The sequence below is a fragment of the Suncus etruscus genome, chromosome 15 (genome assembly GCF_024139225.1).
Source record: "Suncus etruscus isolate mSunEtr1 chromosome 15, mSunEtr1.pri.cur, whole genome shotgun sequence".
Lineage (NCBI taxonomy): Eukaryota > Metazoa > Chordata > Mammalia > Eulipotyphla > Soricidae > Suncus > Suncus etruscus.
The window spans coordinates 11,173,187-11,188,132 of NC_064862.1; the positions used below are offsets into that span (position 1 = coordinate 11,173,187).

At 34.6% G+C, this 14,946-nt stretch overlaps 1 protein-coding gene across 1 annotated transcript in view; it reads left to right on the forward strand.

Moving 5' to 3' along the window:
- The window catches only part of ADGRG6 (adhesion G protein-coupled receptor G6), a 176,877-nt gene that overhangs the window by 135,017 nt on the left and 26,914 nt on the right, over window positions 1-14,946 (forward strand). Inside the window, exons 9-16 of the mRNA XM_049789320.1 lie at window positions 36-181; window positions 3,093-3,204; window positions 4,321-4,385; window positions 4,976-5,186; window positions 6,265-6,436; window positions 8,565-8,705; window positions 10,826-10,945; window positions 13,523-13,568. Of these exons, the coding sequence (XP_049645277.1) occupies window positions 36-181; window positions 3,093-3,204; window positions 4,321-4,385; window positions 4,976-5,186; window positions 6,265-6,436; window positions 8,565-8,705; window positions 10,826-10,945; window positions 13,523-13,568 (1,013 nt within the window). The remainder of the gene's footprint in view (window positions 1-35; window positions 182-3,092; window positions 3,205-4,320; window positions 4,386-4,975; window positions 5,187-6,264; window positions 6,437-8,564; window positions 8,706-10,825; window positions 10,946-13,522; window positions 13,569-14,946) is intronic.

Genomic DNA, 14,946 nt, shown 5'->3' on the forward strand with positions numbered 1-14,946 from the left:
TCTCAACAATACTTTCATCTTACATGTTTTCCTAGGTTGAAGATTTGGGCCCTCCTAGTATACAATGCTACTAGCAACCCTACTTTAGAAGGAAGCATCATTCAGCAAAAGCTCTTAAAAAGTAATGATTCACTAGATGAGGGTTTGAGGCTATATACAGTGAATGTGAGACCATTGGCAGGTAAGTGCCAACAGTTTTTAATATGTAATTTGTGTAATTATGTAACTTAATTCAAAAAACAACAAAATATTCTTCCATTGTATGTTTTACCTGTCCTATTAAAAGCTCTTTTCTGATGGTATAATTCATCATAATTATTATATTTAGTAAATGGATGATGTAACTAGCATAAAAGATAGCAACTATCTGTGAATCTAAGAGAATGAAAGAGACAGATGAGATCCCAATACCATGTTTTAGGAATATATTGTGAAAACACCAACAAAAATACAAATGCCAAAATAATCTTCACAAAAATAGCCTTCAACCTTAGAAATATTGTGTTTATAGAAATTGAAAGTGTGTATATGAGATTTTTTTTGTTATATATTTCCTCCTCTTAGCACCTCTCTCTAATTATAACACAGTTGTTACTGGAATAAACTAGAAGTCTGGAGATTTTCTTGAGCATAGACTCAATTTTCACTATATCCCATTCAGCTCACATGGAGCTACAGATATATCCCCAAATATTTCAACTTATGGATCCATCATTTCTGATCTTTTCCCAAACCACTCACTCCTCTCTTTGACCACTCAATTATCACCTATATTTTTTGGTTATTTTTTATTGTGGGGGGTTACTCCTGGCTCTGCACTCAGAAATCTCTCTTGGCTTGGGGGACCATATGAGAACTTGTGTTCTTCCTGGGTCAGCTGTGTGCAAGACAAATGCCCTGCCACTGTGCTACCACTCTGGTTTAAACTATATTGTTTGGAAGACAGCTCTCAATTATTTTTCTATGAAGCCTTTTCTGCCATCATCATGTATAAAGTGGTATCACTGCCTGTCATCTCCAATTCACACAAAGCCAGGTAACTCAGACAACTTTGCATAGTGTTTTAGTCACTTTGTGCTTTTTAGGTATATGTACACATCTATAAATATATACACATACATTTGAATACATTTCTTTTAGTTTGAAAACACACCTTATTCTTCTCTATAGGCATAATCTTATCAATTCCTTAGCATATTTCCCAGCATTTAAGTAAATAAATGCAGTTTGATTGGATTGTTTTAGAATCCAAATGATCAAAACTATGGACAATAAGAAGTAAATTTATTGTTTTAATGTATTATGTTCTTGATTAGGTACAGTAGTAGAGATTAGAACATTAAGATTTATAATTACAAAATCCTTTTTGCTCTATGGTTGATTATTTTGAATGGGCTTCCCAAGCAGTGCCCAGGGATCCTGGGATTCATCTATGGTGGTTAAATTTGGCTCTGTTAATGGCTCATTTCTAGTCATATAATGCAGTGCTGCTTAGGTCCAGTGGTGTTGGGAGCCAGGAGAATTAGAATTACATCGAGTAGTGCTCTGTAGTTGTGTGGTTCTGGGTATGGATTGTGGGCCCTTACCCATGCAAGAATGCCTCCTCTTTCCTGAGCTATCTTACTGACTATGAAGAACTAGATAGTCAGAGTGGGGGAAATAAATAATCTTTAGTTTTTAAAGGGGGATTACACCTGAGGTCAGAATTGCAATGTAGAGGCCTGAAAGAGGTACAATGGGCAAGGATGCTGGCCCTGCACATGCTGACCTTGTAACCCCAAAACTCTCAACCTCTCTTAAGAGAAATTCTTGAGCCCAGAACAAGGGGTCAGACCTGAACAACACTAGAATTGTCCTCAAACCAAAAAGAAAATGTAGAATAATAGAATTACCAATACTCACTTCTGCAAAGTCTCATCTGACTTTACTGTCTTCACATACATTACAGAGAAATTATTATTGTCATCATTATCATTATAAAAGATAATTGCTGAACCTCCATGGATAATATTCGGTATAGACCATGTCCTTGAGAGAGTAAAACGTGTATAGAATTGACCATTTCACAATTAGGAGCCTGCAGAGAAGTGCCATGACTATTGATTGATACCATAAATGGTGAACCCTGTGAGAACTGAATCCATCTCGCTCCTTAGAAACTGAAGAAACAGGGTGATAGCTAATGTGACTAGCATAAAAAAATAGCAACTCTCTCAGAATGAAACAAATGGGACTCCATACCCTGCTATTTTTCCATAATATTCATCCCCAAATTAAATTCTGTGTTTTGGTGGTTTCTGAAGTGCATCTCTGAGGAATAATTCATACCAACTGGATAAAAAGGTCAAGTTCTGACAATTTTATGACTCAACCTGCAGAGTCGAAAGCTATTAAAATGTTCGATTGGTGACAATACTGCTTCCCAGTCCTGTAATATTTTTCCATACTGAAATGCAAGATTTCATTTTTGACCCATTGTTTTTATTTCTTCATGTGATTTTGATGATTTTCATGAGTCTTGCTTAAATAATTTGGAAACCCCAGGTAAAAGGATTTGAGGATAAAAGTGTACTGTGTGAAGTGTGAGGTGCAGCCTCAGTTTTTTTCTTCATGCCTTTCCCAGGTTAACTTTCAAATTGGTGTTTTCAGAACAGTGGAAGTTTTTACATAAAACATGCTTGGAACTTGATGATGACATTCACCACTGTTGCACAATTATTTAGGTTTTATTCTTGGAGGAGGGGAACAAATTAGATTTTGAGCTTTTCAGGACTGTCCCCTTGTTCTGTTGCACTTTATTTTTCTAATTTTTTGTAATGATTACATTAGAATGACAGTATTTTCTTTATATACATGCATGCATATATATATTTATGATTTTTTTCTTTGATGAATTTATATGATTGACCTTTTCCTCTAAAATGTATTATTTATATCTCTTAATTTCTAAATTTTCAACAAATTCAGAACTAGTTGGTTAGTATTGTTTGAAATAAGTATTAGTTACTGACTTTACTCTTTGGTTGTCGTCTTGAAGCTCTAACTTGAAACGATAAATGAAAATGTCTCATGTGGTTCTTATTTTCACAAAGCTTTCTGTCCTGAAGAAGAAAATCCCCCTGGCTATCTCTGGCCAATGATCTCACCTTCTACATTCCCACAGGAGTGCAAACAGAAGAATGGCTTTTTTGCTTCCCGGACATGGTAATTGATTTTTGTCACATTATCTACTTTCTTAGGGTAGCATAGAAGTCCTCTTACATTGCATGTTGGTTAAAAGAAAAGCAAGCTAGGGTGTTTATGCTCCAAGCAGACAGTTCATGAGGAAGGAGGCATGAGTAGAATAATGTGACAAATATTACCAAGAATAAGCCTTTTTAAGTTAAAATCATTTTAATTTAGCCTCTTTCATGGCATGCTGAAGTAGTTTGGAAGCCCTGGTGCAAAGCCCGTTGAATCTAGATAAGGCAAGTTATTTATAGCCTCATCATACACACACCTACAATTATAATATTTTTTTTAACTCTTTGCAATCATTATTGTTGGAAGGAAAAGATCTAAGATAGAATCTAGCTGGACTTTAAATTGGGCAGGGGCAGTGGAGACTCGATCTTATTTCTAAACTGGGTTGCTGGTGATTCTCTAAATGGAGAAAACTGGCATAAGACCAGGGTGTCAGCCAATAGGAAGGGGAAAATAGGAAGGAAACTAAGTTGGATGGAGGCCACAGACAGCAAAATGTGGATAAACACTTGTCCTGGGTATAGAGACTTATTGCTAAGTATTTAGCAAAATCAGAGAGCCATGTTGATTACAGAAGTTCACAGGAAAAGAAACATTAATTTTGATTCTTTATCCACCACCCCAGTGAGCCATTCGTTTTCTTGTGGAAGTTCTGTAATGGGAACTTCTCAACTAGAAATATTTTGCACCAATTGCTGTGTTGGACATGTCAGGGAGAAAATATATACTTGAATTTTAAACATGAATCTCTCTTTTAGGCTGTGAGTACTTGAAAAAAATCTTAGACTAGTCTTATTTCTTCATCTATAAAGTGTCTATCATAACCTGATTGTAGTAGTGCTTCCTCTTAGAGATCTCAAGTATCTGACTTTAGGAGGCCAGCTGTTGTTAATATTTTGTTTCCATGATGTATGGTCCTGATTTTTTACAATGAGAATTTTTACTCTGAATTTCTTCCAATGTAATAATAGTTTTATTTTCAAATAAAGCATATCTTGAAAATTATAAAGCTTATTATCAAGTAACTTTGTCAATTATGTCTGGCCAAATTTGACGCAACATTTTGTTATTTTATAGTCGTCAAAATTCTGCCAATGCATCTTTAGCCTTCTGGGACCCTCCTGATCTCTCCAATTGCTCAAGTAAGCTATTTTTCTTCATTTTTGTAAGGCAAAATAAAGTGGAATTATGTTTCATGCCTTTAATTCTCTTTTGTTGTGTTCTGTGTAGAGATATATTTGAAATATTAAAAGATAGGCAAAAAATTATGTCACTTAAGATAGAAAATTCTGTTTTTCCTTAATCTAAATTCACTGTAAAGGAGATTTAAAAAGTAATGTTCATATAAATATTTATAAATTATATAAATAATAAGAAAATTTTATAAGATTTTAAAAAGCAGAACTTTAATATTTGTTCTAATGTCTTTTAATTTTGTTTTAAAAATAAAAATATACATACATTTAGTTATGATAGGGCATTTCTCTCAGAGCATATAAAAATATTGTTCCTGCCAAATTATTTTCTTAACGTATTCAGTTTTTGTCATGCCAATGAATGAAGTTTGACTATCTTGATAAAGAAATATTATTGTTCATAAAATTCACAGTGAGGGGGTAAACAGAAAACCTATTTGCTGCTTCAACTATGAACTGCAATCATTATTTTAGATATATGTTAATATAAATAATATGCATATAGAACCTTGTGTTGTTTATTTACCTTTTTTCAGGGGAAGCAAGTGAAGTTGCCAATGAAATTCTAAACTTAACTAGTGATGGGCAGACCTTGAATTCAGCCAATATTAGCAGCATTGTAGAGCAGGTCAAAAGAATTGTGAATAAAGAGGAAAACATTGATATAACACTTGGATCAACTTTAATGAATATATTTTCTAATATATTAACCAGTTCAGACAGTGATTTGCTTGAATCTTCTTCTGAGTAAGTATTTTCCTTTCTTAGATAATAGGTATAAATTAAATAATTTACACATAGCTGGTTGCTTTGTGCCCAGATTTTATAATGAAATCTATAGAAGGTCCATTTCTGAAATTATTCATAAAACAATCTTCAAGTTCTCTCATTTTTCATGAGCAGTAGAATTTTAAAGTTGTCTTTTCATAAGATCTAGGAAGTTTTAGAAAGATATCATGTATTTTCATTTCATTTAAAAAGTGTTAATTGGAGTTAATTCAAAGAAAAAATGATAACAAATATTAATTTATGTATTTTTGCTTGCTAATAATATAACAAGCATTCAATTTATGTCTTGGTTCTTTATTATTGATTTATTGACAATTGTTCTAAAATAAAATTGTCTAGTGCAGGGTGAACTCTACACAATTAGGATTGTAAACTATTATTTTCTTTGATAGGTTGACATTAGGATGATTAATATATTTTTTGTTTTCTTTCTCTTGACCAAAGTATTGGACCATCTTGACCAAAGTAATGTATTTGTTAAAGTATAGTCTCAATTAATTTATCAACATGATAGCTACAATAAAATTATCACATAATAATTACAAATAAAATTGAAGATCTATTTTTGGTATATAGTATCATTTGAATTTTTCTTTTTTTAGTTTATCATTTTATTATATATATAATATGATATGATGTATATAAAATATATATAACTTATATATAACTTTTATATATAATTTATGTATAATTTTTATTTTGACCATATGATTCTTTCTCTATTATAAAATAGAGGTTTTACATCACATGATAACAGAAAGGCCTTATTGGTGAAAATAGTATTTCTACAATGATGAAATTGTTGATTTTTCTTAAAATCTGCATTTTATCTTGAGATGCATCTGTTATTATGAGACTATATTTTAGCTGTCTTTATTGTGGCTTGTGGCAATTTTGTGGTATTAATATTTAGAACATAAAAATTTAAGACCACTGTATTTGTTTTGTATTTTTTCCTTTAACCAAACATACAGCATTAACATGTGTGTGCAAGTACCTAAAGATCGTGCTAATTGTGCTATTGTCATCTTTTTAGAGCTTTAAAAACAATTGATGAGTTGGCTTTCAAGATAGACCTAAATAGCACATCACATGTAAACATCACAACTCGAAATTTGGCTCTGGGCGTATCATCCTTGTCCCCAAAGACAAATGAAATTTCAAATTTTAGCATTGGTCTTCCAAGCAACAATGACTCTTATTTTCAGGTAATGAGTTTCTATATTTACCATTTTTTTTGACAAGTACAAACCTTCTGGTCACCTACTAATGTCTACCTCATGGAGACCTTGGTTGTGGGGTGGTTTGCATGTCTGAAAGTTGCCTAAATTTAGCAATGGCAATTATATTAAAATAAAGTAGATACAGTTTCAGATTCTGGATAATGTAAGGTGGGGATACATTATCTGCTATAAGATTTGATACTAAAATTAAACAGGGTAGCCTGAATAGAGGACAACTTATTAAAAGTAAGAGTAGTATCAATTTGGTCAGAAGAAAGAACTTTATTGAAATTTTAAAGATGGGAGAAGGCAGGGTTTAATATTTTTTGCCATTGATTTTCAAAATATGTATTATATGTATATATACAAGGTTTGTCAAAAACAGATGGCTATTATGACTAGAGCTATATAGTACAGACACAGCAGGGTATACCCCTTGCATCCAATTTTCCTTGGTTTTATCCATGGCATCACATATGGTTATTTTAGCCTTCTGTCTCCCACCAGAAGTAATAGTTTACTAAGCACAGAGCCAAGAGGAACCTCTTAGCATCACTAGGTATGCCCACTGCGCAAAAGAAACAACAAATCAACAGAAACAAAAAGCAGATTGCTGGATCCCTTCTCTAGAGATAGTCTTGTGTGGTTCCTTAAAATCTGTACTTTTAGTAAGTGCTCTTTATTGCTAGTTTGGCTGCTCTGAGAATTGGACTTTGAGAGAAATGATGTAGTACATGGGATCAAGAAGTGCTGGTGAGGCTAGAGAAGAAGCTGGGGCCAGATTTTTAGAGGACACCTCTGAGCAATTTATGTCGCCCTTCACAGATACATTTAAAGTTTTTTTCTGTGGTGTCTGAAGTGATAGTAAGTGTGTAGAGTGTTGGCACATATCAACTTAAGTTCAAGAGTTAATACCCCATGTGGTCCTGTGAGCCCCTCAGGGTGATCTCTGAGCACAGAGCCAGGGTAAACTCAAAATAATGCCAAATGCCTCAACCACCAAAATTCATTAATTTGGGTTGCTATAAATAATTTTACTGTGTACGTTGCAGTGTCCACCAGTGGGGCCATCAAAATGACTGAATATCATCATTGGCACAAGGGAGGAGACATATGTTCTATATAGCACTTTTTAGCTATGTAGATGAACAAAAAATAATTTTTTTATTGTGGGCAAAGTGAATTACAAATGGTGCACAGAAATATTTAAGGCACAGAGTAATATGAATGAGGGGCATTCCCACCACCAGTGTTGTCCTCCCTCCACTCCTGTTCCCAGCATGCATCCCTCCTCCACCTCTACCAAAATTTTTTTAAAATCTGGATTAAGAAACCTTTGTCCTTGGTTGCATTTTTCTTTTGTTTTAAAGGAGGATAATTAAGTTTCACGTTTTAAGTGTGCAAACTTTTTCAGCTTCAGGAGTGTTCCTGTTATATTTGCAGGAAAACTCTCCTTGACTTGGACTAATAGTTTTGTGAAAATGACATCAAAAATAATTCATAAAAAATCAGATGCTTCCTCCTCTTAGAGATACTCATTGTCAGGAGTTAAACACATTAACGCCCATCTCTTGTTGATATTGTTGTAGCTGCTTTTCATTTAAAGGTTTTTGAGAAAAACCTCAGGATCTGTTTGGGGTACATTTAGTTATTTTCCTTGAAAATATTTACTGATTTAGGGACCAGAGCCATAGTACAGCAGTAGGGCTTTTGCCTTGCACGCAGTTAACCCAGGACAGACCCCGATTAGATCTCTGGCAGCCAATATGGCCCCCCTAGCCTGCCATAGGACAGAGCCAGGAGTAGCCCCTGAGCACAGCCCGATGTGACCCAAAAACAAACAAACAAACAAATACAAACAAAAAGAAAATATTTTCTGATTTATAGGTTGTTCCACTTGTCTTGGTTAATATCAATGCATTTTCCCTTCTATTACACGAGCAAGACTCAAATTTATCTATATGTTTTAGAAGGATTCATCTAAGAGAACCGTGTAGCAGAAGAATAGTTGGCACTGATGGTTATTCTCGTGTCTTTACCACTGTATACAGGAAAGTTATCAGGGCAATTTAAATGCAATTCCTTTACTACTATATATCTCTGTGTGTGACAGATGGATTTTGAAAATGAACAAATGGATTCACTGGCTTCAGTAATTTTGCCTCCAAACTTACTTGATAATTTAAGTCAAGAAGATTATGAATTAGTTAAAAGAGCACAGTTCACTTTCTTCAATAAAACTGGACTTTTCCAGGTAAGTTTTGTTTAATGGCTACTTTCAATTTCAAAATAAGTTTCTTTACTAAACTTGAAACTTTCATTTCCAAAAATATCTACCAAGAAACAGAGAAAAGTCAACATATGCAATTTTCAAAACATGAAAATTTAGCATCATTTAAAAGTATTTTATACCTGTAATTGTGCCCATAAACAGGAACCACCCACTTTTAAATATCAAATATATCACAATGTGTGCGATACAATTGGAATACAAAATAGAATTTATGGAGAAATATCATCTATTATTCCTCATTTTAATATTTTATCTACTCTGAAAATTTAGACCTTCAGAGTTAAAGAAAATGTATGCCAAAGGAAAAGATTTTTATTTATTTTCAGTTGACCAGGAAGTACTGTTTTATAATGAGCAACATTCTTGACTTTAATCATTTTTCTCATTAGTATTTCAAATGACCTTTGGCTTTTGCACATCCCCAGTATAGACTGCATTGTGTTAAATTCCTATTATCATTTTTATTGGCATCATTTCTAAATACTAAAGAGTTCACTGCCAGCAAACGTTGGTGACCTCTGGTTTCCATTGAAAGTGTAACCCATCTAGATAAATTTCACTAAGCCCATTTTTTAAAACATAAAAGTTGTATGTTACATTGAAGATACTTTTCTATACCAAACAGTTTGACCTTCATAGTTATGAGAAAAGAGCAATTGACAGAGCCATTCAAAATATTTCTTAAAGATTTTCCTGTTATATTATTTGTAAAGGAAGGGACAAAGTTCCTTTCATTTATGGTACATGAAAGGAAATGCGTTGGATTCATATGAGGTCATTCATTCCAAACATTTCAGATTTTGTCAGCGCATGTTTTAGGAACAAGCTGGTATGTAGCCAGAGAAAATTGGGACAACTGGAACATGTAAAAGTCTATCAGTGTCTCATTTGGAGTCTTAGCTTCTATCTTCCATCTTTTCCTTCACAACCAGATGGATTATAAGAAAATGTTTGATTTTTAGAGTACATTTGTGGCAGAATAAAACATTGTAAGAATAAAACAACAGTAAAGTTTCTGTTGTTTTACTTAAAATAGTGAGATCTGAGAAAAGACTGGAAATCCTCTAGCCAACTTAATTAGGAGTGACCATATCACATTAATAGTGATTTCTGTATTTTGGGGCCAGAGTGATAGTACAGAAAGTAGGGTGTTTGCTTTGCATGTGGCTGACTTGGATTTAATCCCTAGCACACCAGGTGGATCCTTGGATCCCTGAGCACCATTGGGTGTGGCCTAAAACCAAGAAATGTAAATATCTAGATTGGTATACCTAGTAAAAATTCATTTTATAATAAAAAATATTTGGTATATTTTGGAATAATTTAGAAAAATAGTTTTAAGTAATTTTTAAATACTTTTGGATGTTGAGTTTTTTTTTTTTATTTTCAAGCAATACTGTAGTTAGAGCAACTGACTAAAAGCTCCAGTAGAGAAATTCAAGAGGTCCAACAAGATAGCTAGAGGATGAGCTCATTGTGCTGGGCCTAATCACCGCAGCAGAGGAATCCACTTGATTTCCTAACCACTCAATCTTAAGGTAGAAGCTCTAGCTGCCAGAAGGTATACATCAGAAGTAAAGATCTGCCTGGACCTTTAATATCATAAAATTACGTTCAGTGAACATTTAGAATAGCTTTTTGAATACATCAGACTCCTGTCAGGAATGTGGAAGATAAATTTCACCTCTCCAACACTCCTGCACTGTATTTCCTGTAAAAGAAAACAACTTCAGCTACTTTATAGTGTAGGGAAATGATCTAATTGTTTCTTAGATATTTTTTTTGGCGTGTTTATTTTATTTAGGGAATTGCATTGTTTCCAGTATTAACTGGCTGCTGTCAAGAATAGAGTTTTCTGAAAACTGCCTTCAACAGTGGCTCTAAATGTTCCATCAATGTACTTATTATAATAAGAGAAAGTGCAAAGCTCTTTCAGGAAAGCCAGCAACGCCATTTTATAAACAGGATGTTCTGTAATTGAAGATCTTAAGTGTAAAATGTGCTGACAATTTGTTTGCTTTGGAGTCCCCAAATAAAATAAAAGTGTGTACTTCTAAGACAAAGTTTCTTTTCTTTAAAAGGATGTAGGAACCACTCAAGGTTCCTTAGTGAGTTATGTGATGGCATGCAGTATTGGAAACATTACTATCCAGAATCTGAAGGACCCTGTTCAGATTAAAATCAAACACACCAGAGCTCAGGTAAGAAAACACCACAAATGGGAATGAAAGAAGAAAAGCAGATTATTGTAGAAAATTGAGACATGGGAAGCCTTTCTTTCTTTATTTTTCTTTTTAGTGCTGAGGCACTAATCCTGGCTCTGTGCATAGGTGTGACCTTGGACTATGATCTGGGGATGTTTTATGATATCAGGGAGTGAACTGGAGTTGTTTACATGCAATGAAAGCACCTTAATACATCTTTAAGCTTCATTATGACACTTTTTATGATGACAGGAAATAGTTACCTTTATTCTAGGGCAATGGTCCTCAAACTACGGCCCGTGGGCCACATATTGTATTTATTTCCATTTTGTTTCTTCACTTCTAAATAAGATATATGCAGTGTGCATAGAAATTTGTTCATAATTTTTGTTTTTACTATAATCTGGCCCTCCAACAATTTGAAGGACAGTGAACTGCCCCCCTGTTTAAAAAGTTTGAGGACCCCTGTGTAAAACTTTTGTAAAAGAGGGAAAATAACTAATCAAGTACTTCTTTGTTGTCATGGCAAATGGTGGGAATTAGTGGTGGAGAGTTAGTCTTTATAACTCATTAAACAGACGTAGAATAGAAGTGACTATTCTATATACTATATACAAAAAACTTGTTTTTTATATAAAAAAGGTTTTTTATATATGTCATAATGACATATATAAGTACATATAGCATATAGTACTTAAAACCAAATAATACTGATGCATCTAAGTTGACCAGTTATGAAAGGATGGTTGTGTTCTAAAGCCAAAGATCATTGCAACTTCAAATGACAGAATGAAAGCAGGAGAGGAATAAGCTAATTTGGGGGGGAGCACACCTAGTGTCACTCAGGGGTTACTCCTGCCTATGAGCTCAGAAATCGCTCCTGGCCTGGGGGACCATATGGGAGAACAGGGATCAAACCACGGTTCATCCTGGGTCAGCAGTGTGCAAGACAAACACCCTACCACTGTGCCATTGCTCCAGCCCCTTTATAATTTTTTTTTGGCATCACTTAATTTTTGAGAGATTTATTTGTGTACAATCTTGGCAAATGTGCTCTTTTATTTCTTATTATGTGTATTATTTAAATTGGATTTAGTAAGCTTCATTTCCATTGTATGATAAAATTAAAATGTGAGTTATTTTTGTCCTTGCAGACCCAACCATAGAATCCCCTTGCTTTTCTATACAGAGGGTCTCAGCCATAATTCTACATAGATAGGCAGGAAGATGGGTAGGTTGTGAGCTGGCAAATAAGGTTGGGAAGTCTAAGAACCATCTCTGCTTTGTCACTGAACCTTTTGAGAACCAGATCATCTATACTTTGGACTCCTTTGTTTCAACAACTTCATCTTTAGAGAATTTTTTTTGCCACATCCAAAGATTCTCATGGATTATTCTTGGCTTTCTGATCCGGAATCACTTGTAACAGGTTCAGGGTTCCATATGGAGTGCCGGGATTGAACCTAGGTCACCAATGTGCAAAGCAAGCACCCTCTCTACTGGTCAGTCTCTGACCCTTAGGGAAGTTTTTATAATTCTGGTAAAAGATATGTAACATGTTATTTACAACCACAACCATATTAAGCATGCAATTCTGTAGCCGTGTTAGGAACCATCAATGTATCGATCACCAGGACTTTCTCACATTCACTAATACAATGTCCTCAGTAAAAAATTGATTATTTCTCCTCCAACCTTTAGCGACTGCCGTCTTGTGAGTAGAATCACATAGAGGTTGTCCGTTGGTGACAGTCCCATTTCTTTTAGCATCATAATTGTCAGTATTATCCATGTTATAGTTTGTGTATAAATTTTCTTTCCTCTTTAAATTGGATAACATTTCACTCATATACATCTTCCAAATAAAACACTCCAACACACCCACCCCTTTTTGTTTACCTGTTTATCCACTGACAGACATGGACATGCTGATTGCTTCCACATTTTTGCTTATTGTGAATAAAGCTGCTGTAAAATAGGTAGATCTTTGCTGTTTGTGTTTTTGCTTTCACTTCTTTGGATGCATGTCTTTAAGCAGAATTTTGAAAATGATTATGAACTTAGGAAGAACTTGATTCTATATTATTTTATGATGACTCATCTACAGTGACCTGCAAATAAGTGGATAGCAAGATTTTAAAAAAGATAGAGTTGATTTTCACTTGAATTCTTGTGAAAAGAGACTTTTCTAAATCACCTGCCATTTTTAGGTCATATAAGTATGCCTAATGCCAGGATATTTTTTTTTCCTTCTTTTTTTGGAAGGGTGCTCTCCTGCAGTGATCAGGGACCAAAGGCCACTCCTAGCCAAACTCAGTTTACTCTGAAGGTCTGACATTTTGGTGCTCTGCCAGAGAGATTACTAGGAATACTTACTGATGCTGTTGGTCATCAGGGTCATAGCTCAGGTTCACGAGATACCAGGAATCAAGCTTGGGGCCCCGTTGAGCTATCTCCCAGGCTATGCTGATCTACTTTTTGTGAAAGCCTTTTGTTCTTTTCCTGAATGCTGATCCTATGATCTTTCATTTATTTTAAACTCAATTTCACATGTTTATTCTTATGTTAATGTAGCCAGTGCCTCATTCCATCTGTGCCTTCTGGGATCTGAATAAAAACGGTAAGTTTTAAAATATTGCCTGTTTTTATAACAACTGCATTTGAAACATTGTTAAACACCCTCATTTCCTTTCATCTCACCCCAAACTAGAATGACTAAGTGTGATGGAACAGAGCTGACAAATTTCATTTAGGAGACTTCAGAAGTGACTTCGTTTTTTCTTTTTATGTATGGCAAAAAGAAACAGGACAATTTGAAAATTTTCATTCACCTCTGATATACATTACTCATAAAATATAGCTTTTTACTACCACTTTTATTGGGTTTTTTGTTTTGTTTTGTTTTGTTTTTTTTTGGCCACACCTGGCAGTGCTCAGGGGTTACTCCTGCTCTGTGCTCAGAAATTACTCCTTATAAGCTCAGGATGCACTCTGGCTCCCATCCTTAAACAATAATATTACTACCAATGCAATTGAAGTCATCAACATTAGTTTATTTGTTTTTTGTTTGATTGTTTTGGGTCGCACCCAGTACACTCAGGGGTTACTCTTGGCTCTATCCTCAGAAATTGTTCCTGACAGGCACATGGGGGCCTTACAGGATGCCAGGGATTGAATCCAGATTTATCCCACGTAGGCCATGTGAAGGCAAAAACCCTATGCTATCGTTCTGGCCCCCTTTATTGCCTCTGTTACATAAATGCCTATAGACACTTGATCTGTCACTTCACACTGGTGAACTTGTCTGATAAACTAAGGACAGACAATTTAAAATGCTGCTTCCTGACCTAAGATTACTGGGGGAAAGTTAACATACTTTAGTACTCTACATATAAAAAAAAGAGTTAAAATGACAGAATAGCAGATTCAAGTAACAAAATTTCACTATGAAGCTAATGAATGGAGAAGAATAGTCCAGTCAGTGTGGAAAGGAACGATATGAAGAACCTGATTTGGTTACACTTCCTTTCAGGTGACAGCATCTAAAATATGTGAACAACTAGATGAGTTTAAAACTGGAGGAGCTAAAGAGGAGGACAAATTAGGAGAAATGTTGTGTATGGTTTGAAAGGAAGGCCAAACCATGCAGCTTCCAATCTCTGCTCCCATTTCCTCAGTGGGCCCAGTGGGCCCATCCCCCCAGTAGCAGTGTAAGCTACTCAGTAAAGATATAGTTAGAAGGTATCCCAGACCCCAAGCATGATAATCTTTTGGTAGCTGGCGATTTTGTTCTTGTTATTTTGCTTTTGATCACACTATGATTTTTAAAGAAAATCCTGATTTATTAGACACCATTAAAATGATACTATCCTGAAATCTTAAAGTAGACTAAAATATAAATTGTTCATATTTTATATCTTATAATAAAAGTCAGATCAGATGCTTTGTAAGTTATCACCAGACACGACTTTGGTGTTATGTAGATGTTAGGTTCAAGT